Here is a 17,353-nt window from a genome sequence, read left to right on the forward strand (position 1 = left end):
GCTTCACTGAGCCAAGAGCAGACTGTCACATATACAATGTTCAGCATGATGTAACCGTGGATCACTATTTTCCCTAGAAGCATCCAGCCCAGATGACAGAATAGGCCCTTGGGGAGTTGGACCATATTAAAACTAGAAATGTAGCTTAAACTAGAACAAAAAAGGTACTACAGAGAAATCCCATTTTAGCAGTGGATAGACTAGGTTCACTGTTTCTGATTTCTGTGATTGTGTACTAATGGAAGCGTATTTATCTGATAAAGCAAATCTGCACTTCCCGTTCAATGGGTATGTTAACACCACTCTTGATAGCTTTAATCTCATTTTCTGCAGTCACAGCTGTTATGTTCTAGGGTCCCATTTTTTACTATTTGGGTGAATCTCACACCTAGTTCTGTAAATTCTTGTTTTAGAAGTCTCACGTTTCTTCATTCATTTTCTTGTGCAATTTGTCTTCTCCCCTGTGGCTAGTTTAACCTTTTCCTTTTAGGGAACCTGCTATTGCAAAATACTTCTAGCTGTTGTAACTTGTACTACTTGTGTCAGCCTTGCAGTAAACCCACACTCTCACGTTTACCTCACTGGGTTGGGCTTTTGAAAACGGCATCATTTCATACTCCCTGATTAGGAAAGCACTTACAACCAGTGAAGCTTTGGAAAGGATCAGATACCTACATTATTCATGGCTCAAATCACTCCGCTAAAGGACTCTTGAGATTAAATTTTAATCAACTTTAAACAAACTCAAGAGCAACTGAAAGTCAAGAAAATCTGCTGGTCAAGTGAGCTACAAAGGACTTCAGGCAAGCTCCAAAGAACAGACATGGGGATACTTTATTCAGAGGTATGTGGTCATTTCTTATGAGGTATGTGAAACTGTAGAAGATCTATATACAAGAGATTTAGGTTTCCTTGACAGGCTCATATTAGGAATTGAAAACCCCATCTTGTCTAAAGTACAATACTTTACATGGGGCTAAGGGTACTTTTTGTACAAATACATACATTACATGGGTTGTTTCATTTTCAGAGAAGAAGGTGTTAGCTAAGTTAGAGTATGCTACAGCTCTGCATTCAGAGCAAAGCAGTTTGGGGTTCTGTTTGACATGTTAGGCAATGCGACTGAGTGGCCACTTTGGCTTAGTTTTAACACAGTTGGTAAACTCTTGCCTTAAGGGCCAAATCCAGTGGCCATTTCTCTTTACTGAATGGAAGAGAGTTCTCTCCTCACACCCACACTTTAGCGTCGGTAATGGGAGACAGCAGGGGGGAGGGTGCCTTGATTTTAGCAAGAGTGCTGAATAACATATATGGTCAAATGCTTTCCATAGTTACAGACAAGGAGCTGAATCTCTCTTTTGCTCCGTAAACTCTGATTACAATGGATTGGCTTCCCCCGCTGGATATAGCATAGAATGTACATGCCTCAAAAACTAAATTTACATGTGGGAAAGCAATAAAGTTTTCATTTAAAAAAGTAAAGCGCTATTTCAAATGAAAGGGAATGAGGCACTTGAATTTATATATAGTTCAGTTCCACATGTTCATAAGCCAACTAACCGGTTCGACTTCATTCCACTTCAAAGGTGTAGGTAGACATTTACAACATCTTCCTTTTAAAGTCTTTACTACTCTGACAGAACTTTCTCATGCTTTTTACATCAAAAACTGAACGTTTAAGATGTTTAATTAGAGCAGAGTCAGTGTAATTATTTCTTTCATAAACAACTCTAAATTCATTAGTCATTTTTCCAGTAGAATGTGTTTTTAGGGAGTAATTTTCTTTGCAAAGTAGGGCTCCTACATGACAAATATAAATGAACAGTGATGTAAATGAGTGACAAGTTATAGTTTCTGGACAGTTGGGATGCTGCCAGATTTTTCAGAAATGGTGTAAATAATTGTTTTATTTTCCAATTATTCTCTTCAACATTGATTCTCACCTAATTTGTAGAATAGGCAGCTCAACTTGAGTTAGATTTAATGCAATGGAGTTTCTGGAACACAGTATCTATGCTTTGTGGGAAGTGACTCCATTTTATAAGAGCAAATGGAAATTATGAAATACTCTTACAAATCCCATGCAACTTTGAGAGACTAGTTATCTATACTCTGTGTCACAGTTACAAGACTAGCTGCACCGCTGTCCCCTCTCTGAGTACATGCCTCATGCCCTTTCAAGCATCATGCCCTTTCCTCAGGTGTCAGGCCTCATGCCCTTTCCAGCCCAGGGGAAGTATTCTCGAGTTCTCTCACACTTAGATGAGACTCTGGGATACAGCACCCCGTGCGTCAACTGTGCTTAGCCAGCAAGTCCAACTGAGCTCAGCACCTGTGACTTTTCCCTTCAGGAGTCCATGACTAGTGGTATATACAGTCATCAGATCAACCTTCTTAAATCAATGTACTTATTGATCACAGTAGGAACAAAGAAGAAGAGGGGGTGGGGGAATAATTTAAAATAAACATATCTACAGGCACATTGTTCTTACCCTTGATGGTAACCTGTGCAGTACTAGCCTTCTTCAAACACCCCTGGAAGGTACATGCACATATATGGGTTGCCAGAACACCTGCCCAACAACTACCTCCTTCTTTCAGAGACAGTCCATTTTTAAACGGATATGAGATCTAAAGGACTATAGTTCCAGGCCTGTTTCTTTTAATGGCATTGTCTCAGAACAACCCCCAAGTGTTTGCCAAGGGGTGGCTTATCTGCAGCCATTTTTTTGCTTCCTGCTTGTTTTTACCTGACAGCACCCTATTAGGCTAAGCCAATACATTCATGCAGTAAACATCCCAATAACCAGATCAAGATCCAGAATTCATAAGTTCGAGATCAGCTCCAGAACCACCACATTCTGATTTAACCAAATGCTTTAAGACTGATGAGCAAAATCTGTCATACTGTCATCAGTATTTTTGGTTAGAGAAGTTCAATTTGTTGAGAACTTGATGCAATATCCAGTAAGTCCATGGACGGACTCCCGCTGACTTCAATGGCCTTTGGATCAAGCACTTGAGGATCCATGCTCCCCTTTTTAGATTATTCCTGTTACTGTGGCAGGATCTGTGCTGACTGTTGTCTGCCTCAGCACTACCCTTACAGGTTTCCACAACAAATGGAAGGAAGTCATACAAGTCACTGCAGACCTCATAGAATCTAGGGCAGGCAGCATTCTACAGAGTGGCCTGTTCCCCACAACACACAGGCACCCCTCCCAAACATGCATCTGGATCAAATACCATGTCCTTGTGTAAGGACTTCTGCTATTTTAGAGAAAAGCATTTTCCCCTTTCTTGCCTCTCTTAGATGCAAGGGTCAGTCAACATCAGTTCTGTGGTGTCCCCCTTTAAGTTCTGGGACTTTTTAGAGTGGATGAGATCTAGAGAAGGCAGAAGTAGGTGTTGGGAGAGAGGACTATGGTCCCAGAGTACTAGTTAAGGCTTGGGGGAAATCCAGGCTACTGCTTCTTTAAGGGCCTGGGACCAGGAACCTTGTAGAGTGGGGGTGGGCAGGGTTCCCCTCGGTCCCAGCCAATTGGGACAAGCTCTGGGAAGATGACTATATATTCTGTCTCTTCCCTCAGAAGATGATCTACCTGCTGAACCCTCCTAAGCCGAGGGTGAAAGCATTGATGGGGGGGAAAAAGGACCAGCTGGAGGGGAAACTGGCTGAGGCTGTAAACTGACCTAAGTTACAGCTTCAGGTCCAAGGAAGAGAGTTCGGGGACACCTGTCTTAAGGAGAGGGGCAGAGGGACTGTCTGAAGTACAACTCAGTTCCTTCACAGGGTCGCAGCTTGTAAATGCCTCTGCCTCATTATCCAGGGTCTTCTTCAGATCCTGCTTTGAGCTGAGCTCCTGTTGTGCAACAGTGGAGTCTAGTGTGTCTTGTGGATGTTTTCAGTACCTACAGCTCCCGTTTCTGGGTTTCTGCTTTGTTCCTGGCCACTCAGACTCCAAGGGCTAGATTCACAAAGGAATTTAGGAAACTAACTGCCACTTTAGGCCTAAATCCAACAGTCAGGTCCAACTGGGATTCACAAAACCCCTGCTCAGATGCCCCTGAACTCTGCAGGCTTCTAAACTCAGTGAGTGAATCTTTGCAGTGAAAATTCCCTAAGTTAGCTTATATTTCTGCCTCTGAGCATGTGCACTGAAGCCCCACACCAGGCACCTGGATGCTTAAGCCCAGAACGATGCACAAGCTGGGGGAAGACAGGCATTCCTTTGCCTACATTGCCTATAGGACCCAATATAGTATGCATGCTCAGATCTGGCCCACTGGATCAGGCAAGTTTACACAGTATGGCTGGGGGGAGTACCACCATCCTAACCACTGGGCTAAAAGTTATGAGGGAGGTCCCCCCTTTCTTGCTTTGTGTTAAAATGGTGTAGATGCTGAACATCAAGACAGGGTTTGCAGTTGAGATTCCCAAGTGGAGGGAGGCCCAGGCTTAACACATCCCTTGGCTTGGCATCTCCCTTTGCCTAGCTTAGGCAAGGGCCACATAGTGTGCTGGCTTTTGTAAATCCCATTCTGAGGTGCCTGTCTCTCCTCATTCACTGTATAGGGAGCTTAACCCAGGCGTTGTGAATCCCAGTGATATTTCCAGGGTCCTAAAAGTTAGTCATGGCAACACTGAGTACCACCATGTTTAAGTTTTTTTGAATCTAACCCCAAGTCTCGCTGAAGTTCAGTGACCTGAAATTCCATTTTACTGATTACTTCTGGGCCATATTCTTCTGGGTTGCATACTTTTCCACCTTCACCAAAGTGGCTTGTAGTTCCTCTTTCAATCAGCCAGTTGTCTTTTGAATTCTGTGATCTGAACCTGCAACTCAGCACTCTGGTCATGCAGATCGGTGGAGTTTTCCTAAAGTTTCCTGGAAATTATCCCCAACACCAGCCACTGCTCTTCTTTGCAAAACAGACAGACGTTCTCCCAGAGCTGTGATTGTGGCCTTGTGCCTGTATAGGTTCATCTTAATTTAGTACAGCTGAGAGTCATCATACCAAGAATCCAGGAAACTGAAGTCATTTCTTGAGAGCAGCCGTAATACAAGGTTCATCACGCTGTTCAACTAGTGTGCCTCAACCCGAAGGCAGATTACTCTTCTAGGTGTAAGAGGATGAAAGTGTCTGCTAAGTCCCTAGCTTTTCCTCTAAGACTAATACCTGCGGTTAACTGTTATTAGTCTTGAACAGCTTGCAGTTATCCCTGCTCTTTGATTTTTTTTTTTTTCTGTTAACAGAGGACAAGATACAACCTTAAGATCAGTCACCTGCAATTTCTGAGAATGCTCCCTGGCCGTCACCTCTCTTGGAGACATGCATCTCTCTCCCGTCTGCCTGGGATATCTCCAGGTTGAACAGTTCCCTGCCTTTACCATGTTGTTCTCAGCAAGAGACTCCACCCAAGCAGGCTTGTGAACTCTCTCTTCAAAGCATTAAGTGTAACTGCTCGTTACCACATAGGCTTGCATAGGAAGTGTATTTTATTCTTAAGGTAAAAGCACTACAGAGAAAAACAATAAACAAAACTATACTCATGCAAATAAGCTTACCAGAGATCACCTCAACCCTAACATGGGCTCTGACAGGAGCTGTCCTTCAAAACCTCACAAAAGTGGTTTCTTTATGGTTTCAAGTTCATCACAGCTTCCGTTCAAAACAAGAACAGTGTTTTATGTGCCTTCAGTAGGCTCAGTCCCTCCAATCCTTCCCTAACAATTGGGACCCTCCTTGGAGGTCCTGTCCATTTGCTGATCAGGAAGAAAGCCCTGAGGCTGTTTAAAACCAGGCTAATGATGCACAAATCCTTGGTCCATTGGTCCCTGGAGAGTCCAGTTTGAACTAGTATATAGAATCCTCTCCAGGGGGTGGCTTCAAAGGGATGATAACCAGAGTTAGCATACCCGACATTACATACAATAACACAAACAATTGCCTTTTTAATATGGTGGACCCCAAAACCATTGAATTAACTTCAGTAATGCTAATCTTAATCCCATAAGATTTGTTCAGGATATTGTCATATCTGTCACAGCACAGACCTCCCTACGCGAGGGAAATTACTTCCTTGTGGTGTTCACCTTATCTAGGGCACTCTCCATTCTTTTTCTGGAAACAGCCACAGCTGAAATTTACAAGGTCCGAGACAAAGTAGAAGTGGACCTTAAATAAGCCTGAAGTGTTTTATGTAGCAACATTGTAAAGCAAGAGTACCAGGAATATGTCCTGACCCTCAGAGCCTGCACTCTAACCCAGCCAGCCCCTTTTTTTTGGTTTAAGTCCCTGCTCCAGTCATGCCTTATTTGTCACTTTTATCTTATTTGTCCTCTTCTAAATGAGAGACTTCAACTACCCAGTTTTAAACTAGTCAAATAGCACAACAGGACAGTGTCTGCAAAAACAATTTCTCTATGATAAGTGATGATTTTTTAGGACAGCTAGCTCTCGAACATTCAAGAGGAAAAGGTAGTCTTGAGTAAGTCTTAAACAACACACAGGAGCTAATTCAAGAAGTGACTGTAGTTAAGCCACAAAATTATAGTGGCCAGGACACAATTGGGTTCAACATCTCAGAGGAGGTAGGGTACCGAAAAGTGACAACTTTAGAAAGGAAGATTTCACTAAAAGGAGAATTTTAGTCAAAGAAGCCATAAAGTTAAAAGTAAAGGAAGTAAAATGCCTAGAGGTGGCACGGGTGCTGCTTACGAAAACAATAATAGAGTCTTAGAAGGCACGTTGAACTGCCAAACAAACAAAAAAATGAACAAGGCAGGCAAGGAATAAAACATTATGGCTAAATGCCAAGGTTTGAAAGGCTATTCAAGCCAAACTGAAATCTTTCTAAATTTGGAAATCTGACCTAGTGAAGGCAATAAACCAGAGCAGGCAATATTAGTAGGGAAATTAGAAGGGCCTAAATGGATTTTGAAGAGTAAACAGCAAAAGGGGTAAAACAAACAAATGAGATTCTTTAAGTATATCAGAAGGAAGAAAGCTGTGAAAGAACTTTAGGTCCACTGGATCACTTGATAAAAGGGAGCAGTTAAGGAAGACGAGGACATTGCTGAGAAACTAAATGACTTTTCTACATAAGTCTTCACTGTTAAGGATGTTGGGAAGATTCCTACCTAGGACCTGCTCTTTTCTGGACTACAAAAAATGAGGTACTCTCAGGGCAAGTCTACACAGAGTAGCAATGCATGCTGCAGGGATACAATTTCTGAAGCACACTAATCTGTTGCACACTAATTGTTCCACTAGACCTGCTGGAGCACACTAAAAGTTCCCTAGTGCACTTTAACATAGTGCCATTTCAATACCAGCATTCAGGTCTATTCATTGTATTGGGATTGCTAAAAGAAAAAAGTCCAATATATTCTGACAAGAAATTGTGTTACTTATATTTAAGCTTCTTGACCAATATTTACAGAAGTGAAGTGATCCTTTCTTGTTTTCTTTTTTAAAAAGTTTCTATTTTAACCTGAAATGTGGTTCTATTCTGAAAAGTTACTATGTAAAAACTGTACCTTCTTACTCAGCAGTTCTGATCAATGGGATTACTCACTGTATGTGAAAGTAAGCACCTGCTTAGCTGGGTTAGTGGATTGGGATGCAGCATTTTTCAGGATTGAATTCTTAGTGTTTACTATGGTAATTAGCTCCAATGAAGTCAATGGGCTCTTTGCATGGCTAAAGTAGTCTGTTTTTTTTTTTTATTAAACTGGAGAAACAAAATGTCTGACATAAACAGAAGCAAAACCACCAAGAAGGGGAATTTAGAAATTGCTGAATTACAGTGATAGTTTTCAGTTCCTCCTGGAGCATCACCTTCCAGCTACATGTATAGCAATTAATAGCTTGGTTTATTACAGTATTGCCAAACCTGATGCGTTCCTCTCCTGGTCCATTAGAGCTTTACATTGAAATAGGCATATTTGCACTGTGATTTATCTCCTGGCACCATCTGGTGGAATGTAGCTATCACTGCAACATCCATCTGAATTCCTGTATAGCCTAAAGCACTACCAAGGTAGTCCATGTCTACAATACAGACCCGTAGCTATGCTGGCATAACCCTGTAGTGTGGACTCAGTTTACAGTGGTGGAAGGGGTTTTTCTATCACTTCAGGAACACCACCTCCCCGCATGACAGTATGAAAGCATTCTTCTGCCAACATAGCTGCAGCTACACTGGGGCAGGGATTAGGTTGACGTAGCTACAGTGCTCATACAAGTGTGGATTTTTCACACCCCAGAATGCCATAGCTATGCCCACCTAAGTTCTAAATGTAGACCAGGCCTTAGAAATTAACCAACCCTTTTAATCTTTCTTTCTGTTCTCACTCCTGGAGAAGGAGACCACCAACATACTCCCATAATGAACCAGCCAAAATTAGAGAAACCATTTAAACTAACCTCACGTGATCTCCTGGAATGCTAGCAACTTAAATGATCCTATAAAATGGCCTAATGTCCTTCAAGATGCTAAAAAACATGGTAGTCACAGTGTGTGTGTGTGTGTGTGTGTGTGTGTGTGTACATACACTTAAATAAGCAATTGTACTATAGGGTCTGTTGAGGAATTTTAACCCTTTTTTTCCTGATGCAAGAGTTTACAGTGTTGATTTGCAATATCATACATTTCCTACTCTTCTAAATCCTGACCTCCCACTGATATGCATCTACATTAGGGGAGTGATTCAACTCCCATTGCAGCCCCTGGGAATCTTGACGCTTTCCATTCTAGGAGAGTTGAACTCGGCCCAAACTTAGTTCTCTTTCTGAATTTGTGTGTGTAAGATTTCTCCAACTATTCGTACATAAGGTTCGAGGCCATGCCATATGCATCTTAGTATCTACACTCGCTTGTTTATCAGTTAGACCTTAATCTTTCTCTCTTTTCATAGGGCCTGAGCTTGTGAGGTGCCAAGCGCTTCCCAGAAGGTGGGAATTGAGGGACCTCACATCTGCTTCAATGGGAGCTAGCAGGACTCTCATTTCACCTAGTGGGAAGTACTTGGCTCCTGGTAGGCTGGGGCCAATAATGCCTGGGTCACTAACATTTCCTCCCCTCCTTTCCTCAGCCCATTTGCCAGGCAGCTTATGATAATGACTTCAATCAAGTTCAACTGCTGCTGGAAGAGGATAGCAATTATTTAAACATTCAAGACAGCTTTGGTGGAGACACACCCCTAATCTGTGCCTGCAGACAGGGACACAACAGAATAGTCAGTTACCTTTTGAAATGGAACGCTGATGTGAACATCAGAAACAAGGTGAGTGGCAATAGCCAAGTGTCCCAGGAATTCCCTCTTTTCATTAATGACATCTGATTACAGTTTGCAATTAGGAGTGGAGGAAAATGTTTGCAGTATTGCCAACCCCAAAAGTTAAAAAAAAAAAAAAATCACAAGTCAGACCTAAAAAAGTATCATGAGATTGGCCCCAAAATTGTGAGTTTTAATGGGGTTTTTTAAGCTGTCTCCTGAGTTTTGAACTCACTCACCCCCAGAGCATGTGGGACAACAAATGAGAGAAATTGGATTTTTGGTCATTGCAGCCTCATAGCAATTAATGGTGTGACCCAGCCTGCACATCAACTCCATCCACACCACAGTTCTGCACCCGCCTTGCTCCCCACTCCGCATCTGCTCCTCCTGCAGCTTTGGAGGCTCTTCACGCCCTCCCAGGCCTGGCAGGAGAACAAGTCCAGGGGATGTTCGTGTGTATGTCTGTCTGTCTCTCTCTCTCTCCCCCCCAGGCCAGGAGGGATGGCAATTCCAAGGGAGCTCTCTTCTCTCCCTTCCCAGGCCTGCTGTTGCAGCATTACAGAGGAGGAGCAGACCAATACATTTTTCACAGGCGAGGAAGAGGGAGCAGAGCTGCCAGGCTCTTACTGCTCTCCCCCACCCCATCCAGAAGCTTCTCTGCCTTCTGAGGGCCTGGGGAGCTCTCCCTGCCTCTGCAGCAGCTCTGTTTGGCTGCTTATTCCAACCCCCTCCTACCCTCACCTTCACAGCCTCACTCCACATCTGCCCCATTACCCTCCGTGACTAGGGGCGAGCCAATGGGATCTCTAATGACACAGATTAAGAATTAATGGCACACTTAACAGTGGGGGCTATTCTTGCTGTTCTGCCCCCACAGGCTACAGTAACAGCCACATGGGAACTGCAGTGCACTCTTCCCCCCTACTCCCCCCAACCTGGCCCAGGACTGGAGAGGTCAATTTCAGACCCCAGTCCCATGCACACTGCATCCCTGTGAAGCTCAGGGACTGTGGCTTTGTGCAGCTGAAGTGTATTTCACTCAGTTGAGCAAGATACCCGTGTCCTTGCTTCGACATTAATGAAAAAGAAATGCTCCAGATATATAACCAGTCAGAAAGTTGTGAAATACACAAGGGGAATAATTGTGCATCTAATGCTAATAACAGATATTTCTTCTCTGTTTAGAAAGATCGCACGTGTTTGCATTATGCTGTGAGAAAACGGTTTAGTTTCCTTGACTACCTGCTCATTATCATCCTAATGCCTGTTCTGCTTATTGGCTATCTTATCATGGTGAGTACAAACTAAACTAGAAAGACTTACCTTACATTTTTCCCTCCTGAGACCCACTGTAGGTACACTGACTTCCTCGCAGTGGCATACCATCTGTATATGCAAGGCATACATCACATGTCCCTAGGGTGACCACATAGCAAGTGTGAAAAATCAGGACAGGGTGTGTGTGTGTGTGTGGGGGGGGGGGTGTAATAGGAGCCTATATAAGAAAAATACCCCAAAATCAGGACTGTCCCTATAAAATTGGGACATCTGGTCACCCTACATGTCCCAGAAGTCACAAAAACCATGGCCTAACTGGCAGCCTGCAGGCCAATTCCATTTAGCATCCCACTGCACATTGTAGAACAAAAAAGCATCCTTTGTACAGTGTGACCTCACATGCCCCATACATGCAAGGCCAAGCCACATGAAGGAAGCCATTTTGGACCATCTTAGGCATGCAAATGTAGAATTACACGCCTTACTAAAAGCATCACAGCATACCACTGCTACCTGGGCTAGCTGCTGTTTTACCAGGGCCAGCTCCAGGGTTTTGGCTGCCCCAAGCAGCCAAAACAAAACAAAACAAAACAAAAAAGCCGTGATCGCGATCTGCGGCGGCAATTTGGCGGGAGGTCCTTCGCTCCCAGGCGGAGTGAGGGACCATCCGCCGAATTGCCGCCGAATACCTGGACGTGCCGCCCCTCTCCGGAGCGGCCGCCCCAAGCACCTGCTTGACAAGCTGGTGCCTGGAGCCGGCCCTGTGTTTCACTGTCTCCTTCTCCAATAACTTTGACATAGGCTTTCACATGTCAAGTAATATTCCTTCTTGGGATATGGGTTTATTAATAAAGTTCACAAGGAAACACAGGACCTCCCACTCTGCCTTCCTATCTGGTTTATCTTTGGTACAGGATCCTTAGTTCTGCTCCTGCTGAGGACATCCTATAGGCAGACTGACTCCCCAGCCTCCCTACATGGCTTATAGGCTTACCTCATGTTCTCTGTTGAGAGTAAGAGGGGAGAAGGAGTCTCTCTCTCTTTACTTCTCCTCGGGTCTCTATCAAGTAACAATTCCGGGGACTATTTTCCTAGAGTCTCCCAGACCACTCCACTTTCATTGACTTCTCTGATCATTTGTAAGCCTCCCATGACCCTTCCCCAGCTGGATCTAATAATTGAACAGGGCCATCTGATCCCTAGCCAGTCAGGGTCAGCTGAGAGAGTAGCTGATCATCACAGGCAAGGCTGGGCTTGTCTCCCCTTAAAGGCCAGCCAGCCTGTGACACCTACCTATCACAAATTAGCTATTGCAGGCAGGACCCTGTACTGTAGCTCATCCAGAGTTATGAATATACACAAAATAATCCTGGGTTGTGATTTTCAAATTAAGGACTGAGTAAGAACTGTAAAAATGTATAAGGACCTCAGGATTTGGCTCTGAATGTAACTGATATACTGCTGAGATAGTAGTGTCACATGTAAGTGTACTGTACAAATAGGGCATTTCCATTGTTTTGAGTAGAATGCTCATAGCTAGCCCAAATCTGCTTAGTAACATGTGTTACCTGAATTAACTTTCCAACTGGGTTGGACTTGTTTCTATGTGTTTAACAGATATCAAAAACTAAGCAGAATGAAAACCTAATCAAGATGTTACTTCGAGCTGGCACAGATGTTAATGCTACAGACTATGTAAGTGGGTTTGTACAGCCACAGAGGTCACTCACTGGTGTGGAGTATGCAACATTCATTTAGTTAATTTAGAAAAAGTAGCTTTCAGAAGCTACTAGAAATAGTGTGATGCTTCAGGGGAAGATCAACCCGTGAAAGGTTGTTTTGATATGTTAAGCTTGTCTAGCATTGTGGCTCACTGTTGTCCCTTAGCAAATTTCACCCTAAAATTAAAAGTACACAATTTTCACCATGTTGACAGCCCAGCTTGGCTCTTATTCAATTCAGTTATTCTTCTTGCCTCTAGATTCTTAATTACTATTGCTCCAAACACAGCATCTAAAACAAATGTGAAATGTTAGACACACTCCCCTTATCCTGGTGTGTTACATTTGACTGTTAGCCTCTTTATTGCTGTGGTAGAGTCTTTGTCAAATGCTGGGAATGATGAAGTGTCACATTGCCACAACACCCTTAAAGGAGTGCAAACTGCAAAGGAAACATACCTGAGTTCAGTCACCAATCAGCATTCAGTGGAGTGAACATGCTCTAATTCAGCAGAGGTGATGGAAGGATTGTGTGTGTGTAGAACTGGGACTATCAACATTGTCAGTAGGTGTGGACTGCACCAGAAAGGAGCTGACTCCCTAGGTTGGGGGTGGTTAGACTTTGTGACTATTCTGAGTGATGTTGTGGTATTAGAAACTGTATGAACAGCTGGGCTAGAACCCTTTATCCATCCAAAGTCAGGGTGGGTTCAGGTTCTAGTCCTACACGTGAACCATCAACCTGGCTTCACAAACATCCATGGACTTGGTCTGGTGCAGTTTATCACATATGGCTACATATCATCCTTTTTCAAGAAACAGACAAAACAACTTCCAACATACAAATACCATTGGCAGGTGGGCTGATGAAATGACAGATGAATGTGTGTCTAAAATTTCTGCTTAAAGTGGGGTAAAAGTAAACTGTACCTGGATTCTGTTTATTTTCAGTCTGGTAGCACAGCCCTTCACTATGCCTGTGAAATGAAAAATCAGTCAGTTGTTCCTCTACTACTTGAAGCCCATGCAGACCCTTCTATAAAGAATAAGGTAAGGAGATAATAGGTGTGTCTGTGAGCATTGCCCTGCTAAGCTCCCAGAAATCAGGTGGCTGGCACATGAAAATTCAGAGTGCACTGCTCCCCAAGAGTGGATTCACTTCTAGGGAAGGACAAAGAAATATTTGCGCCACTGCTTTCCTGGGGAGAGAGCAGCTTTAAACTGTAAATAGTGCATGGTTGGATCTGTGCAAGCTGCTTGGGGGATGTATTGAATCAATGCATCTCCTAGGGGTCTTGGCCATACCCCTGCCAGTCCAGCACTGCCCACTTCCAGTTATGATGGCTGGTTGCAGGCCCCCTGGTGGAATGAGATATGTGGGTACCCTCCCCAGGGCTGCTGGGAGCCTTGCACACTAGGTTATGCCAGTGTAAGGGGCTGAATCAGCAACTTCCGTTCCCAAAGGAGGCTCATCCATCACTAATCAAATGTCAAAGAACTGATTTCTCACCACATACCAGAGACATTAAGTATCTTGGCAACACTGCAGTCCCTTCCTTTACTATTGCTTCGACACCGAGTTCTGACATCAGCCACGTTGAATAACAGAATGGATTTTGATGTGATTGAAATAAAGGCCCTGAAACACTGACTGATGGGGAGCAGGATCAGACTCAGTTTATTTTGAGACATCTATAAGTGCTGGGGATTCTTATCGGTGTGGATCAGACAATACAAACCATATAGGTGAACACAAACTGGCTGATCTGTCCAGTGAGGCTCTCAGGGTATGTCTGCAATGCTGTCAGAGGTGTGATTGAAGCCCATGTAGACATACCCAAGATGGCTTTAATCTAGTTAGTGGGAGTACCAATAGCAACAGAGCTACGGCAGTACAGACTTCAGCATGGGCTGTACCAACCTGCTGTGGACCCTGGGTACTTAGAGAACTAACCTGTACTGAAGTATGTGCTGATCAGCTTCACTACTACTGGGATTGGTGCTAAGTAGGTTAACGCTACCTCAGGTGTTTCTACACATGCTGCAGTCCCACCTCTGATTGCAATATAGACATACTCACACTCAAGTACCTGCTTCCATGACTATCATCACGGCATGTTTTGTCTATTTCTTTCAGAATGGGGAATCTCCACTGGATATAGCGAGAAGATTAAAGTTCACCAACATTGAATATGTGTTAAAGAAGGCATCCTAGTCCTTAATGGGATGATGTTAAGGGTGTTAGGCATGAAAAAAAAAAAAACCTAATCTGTGCACTCCCTGTTGTACAGTATCAAGAATGCCATGGAGACGTGTTTTTTTTTAAGATTTGATGTTTTCTGCAGACATGTACTGTGTTATATCTACTGGTATGCAGTAAGTACGTACAGCATATAAAATACATAGCCATGTGGTGTGCCTGGAAGGAGTGGTCTTATTTTTATTCTGTTGACTTATGATAATTTTCATGTATTTTCCCCAACTTATCCCCTTACTTACACTAGCAGGGAATTTTACAAAGTAAAAAAAGTTTATTTGAAATTTGAGGACTATAGAAGACATGATTCACGACAGATTCAGAAAAAAATTGTATTTAAATTTCATATTGTTTTTTAATAAATTGCTGAATATATCTAACCACGAGACAGTTGTCACCAGTCGTCTGCAAGCCCAATATATTATGTTTGTAGCTTTTCCTTTCTAAATTTTCATGACTAATGATGGCAGACAGAGCGTGATTCTTCAGGCATTCTGTCATGTGGAGCAAAGCTGCCACTCCAGGACACACCTCTTATGGCTGGATTTAATGATGCAGCAACTCTACCTCAGTCTCCCACACTATCCTTTGGCCCAGTCTAGCTGTAAGAGTGACCTGGCCCTCTGGCCAGTCCACTTTAGAGTCCAGCCCTTTTCAGGGCTTCAGTCTTTTATCAAAGTCTAACCAAAGATAAGAAAATAATCCAACCTTCAGCCTGGCTGGGGTCAGCAGGCCACCTCTCCCTCATATGTATGCCTCAGTTACTATAGTCTTTCTCCAATGACCCCTCTGTCCAGGGGCTGGCACATTCCTCCCCTCATTCAGAGGTTCAGACAGGCTGCTGCTCATCTGGTCTTCTACCTCCAGTTCTCCTGGGCAATAGCCTGTCTTCTCTTCTCACCTGTCGATTTCTCAGCCTTCTTTCAGGCTGCTTCCCAGAGAGGAGAATCTCCTCTCCTCTGGGGCTCCCTTTCAGTTGTGCTCATCCAGCTCTATACAGACATCCCCAGCTCTCCCCCAATAAGTAAGTTTTGCCACCTGATCTCCCTTTGATCAGAATCAGCTGTTGGGGGAGGGGCAGGAGTAGCTGATCCATCTCACAACAAAACTTTAAAGCCCCCCTCCCCCCAGACATGCGACAACACGGAACTCTCATTTTTGTCCCTTTCGTGCTTTTTGAAGGAGAAAATGGACAAGTAAAATCTAATCCTCCCAAGTAAAGAAATAAAGGGACAGCCTCTCTCCTGTGCCAGTGAGACACAGTGCAGGAGGAGCAGAGTGGCATCGGGGAGCTGCTTACGGCTTCCTGGTTCTCAGGTCTGGGTCAGTGCCAATGATGCTTAAAGCTACTCCTGGGCAGCTCCAAATTTCACCAGCCTAGGGTCCTTAATGGAAAATCAATGGAGGATTGCTTTGGCAGACTGGAGTTCTTCCACATCCCTTTCCTCCAGTGCCATGCCCCTTATACCTTCAGGTGAGGGCATGGAAGCATATTTTGTTTGACATACATTTGAGAAAAAGGACATTCTTGAAAAACGAGGTGGTAGTGGGAGGGGAGACCATAATGGGAGTGAATACTGGCATTACTGGGGGTCTAGAGAGGGGAATGTGATATGCGGTAAGGTTAGAAATGCAGGCCAGAGCAAGGCGTGTTAGGGCCTTTCTACATGAGCAGAGGCTCTAAATACAGGTTTTGTCCATATCTGCCTGATAGGATTGCCATCTGGAAGACTTAAGAGAAGCAACTTCCATAGAGCAGCCTAGACGCCTCAGCTAAGAAATGTAAAAGAAAGGAAAATGTTTGCCAGCCTAACATGATTGCATGAGAGCTGACAGGTGTGGGGCTGAGCTAGAAAAGAAGGCGGCCAAAAGGCAGACAGATACCATTTCTAATAAAGAAAGAAAAGCAGGTGATATTTGCAATTATTTTGGAAGTCCAGTGAAAATTCAAGAAAACGTGTGGATGTAAATTTTTGGCTTGTGACTATTTTCCTCTATGTTTGCAATACATGTGGAGGGCTTAATATTACTTCTGGCTGCTGTATCCGCTGTGTGTCTCCCCCTCACTCATCTTTGGTAAAAACAACCAACCAACAAAAATCTTAAAATGAAAAATCTGTCCTTTTCCATCAATTATTTCATTTAAAATCACACTTGTGGAATGATGTTTTCACTATTGCCACCTCTGCATGTTCAAAAATCTCAAGTTAGACACCTGAAGGGGCACGAGATTGGCTTCAAAATCATGGGGATAAAATGTTTAATGTCATAACAGTAATCAAGGCTTTTTTAAACACCTAACTCTTGTTGAGGCTCAGATACCCCTATTGATAGAACATCCCTCCTCATCCCCACTAGTCCAGAAACTATTGGATATGCAGTAAGAGAACTTGCATTCTTATATTAGATCGAACAATTAATACTGACACAGCTAACCCAGGGACATACACCAGGAGATGATGGAGTTTTTTATTTATTAATAGCAACAACGTCTTAAATCACAAATCATAACTCAAAGAATAAGTACACACAATGTATTGCCTTGATTATGTACCTGTTGCATGTTTTCCAAGTTAATCATACCATAACCTCCCAGTTTCTTGCTGTTAATAATATAAAAAGCCCCACAGTCTCCCTACAATGTTTTTAAGACAGGAGTATATCCCAGCAGGAACAGATTTAATTTTTCAGCATCTTAAACCCACTGAAAGAATCACCTAGGGCAACAAAACAGAAGTATATGAAATTTTTAACTGAAAGAACTGAAAACAGAACCAATAACTTCACTCACTTGAAAGCACCAAACAGCT

At 43.3% G+C, this 17,353-nt stretch overlaps 1 protein-coding gene across 1 annotated transcript; it reads left to right on the top strand.

The window, feature by feature from the left end:
• The first annotated feature begins 764 nt into the window (after positions 1 to 764).
• Positions 765 to 14,501, top strand: ANKRD22 (ankyrin repeat domain 22). Its single transcript, XM_065408619.1, has 6 exons — positions 765 to 844; positions 9,102 to 9,293; positions 10,473 to 10,580; positions 12,183 to 12,260; positions 13,238 to 13,336; positions 14,424 to 14,501. Exons 1-6 carry the CDS (start codon positions 824 to 826, stop codon positions 14,499 to 14,501), a joined length of 576 nt encoding a protein of 191 aa, XP_065264691.1. The 5' UTR covers positions 765 to 823.
• Positions 14,502 to 17,353: the final 2,852 nt, after the last annotated feature.

This window comes from Emys orbicularis, chromosome 7, assembly GCF_028017835.1.
Source record: "Emys orbicularis isolate rEmyOrb1 chromosome 7, rEmyOrb1.hap1, whole genome shotgun sequence".
In the NCBI taxonomy this organism is placed as follows: domain Eukaryota; kingdom Metazoa; phylum Chordata; order Testudines; family Emydidae; genus Emys; species Emys orbicularis.

Coding starts and splice junctions, on each gene's coding strand:
- ANKRD22 (XM_065408619.1), top strand. CDS start 824: ATGGGGATACTTTATTCAGAG. Junction 845..9,101: donor TGGGGATACTTTATTCAGAG/GTATGTGGTCAT, acceptor TCCTTTCCTCAG/CCCATTTGCCAGGCAGCTTA. Junction 10,581..12,182: donor TTATTGGCTATCTTATCATG/GTGAGTACAAAC, acceptor TGTGTTTAACAG/ATATCAAAAACTAAGCAGAA.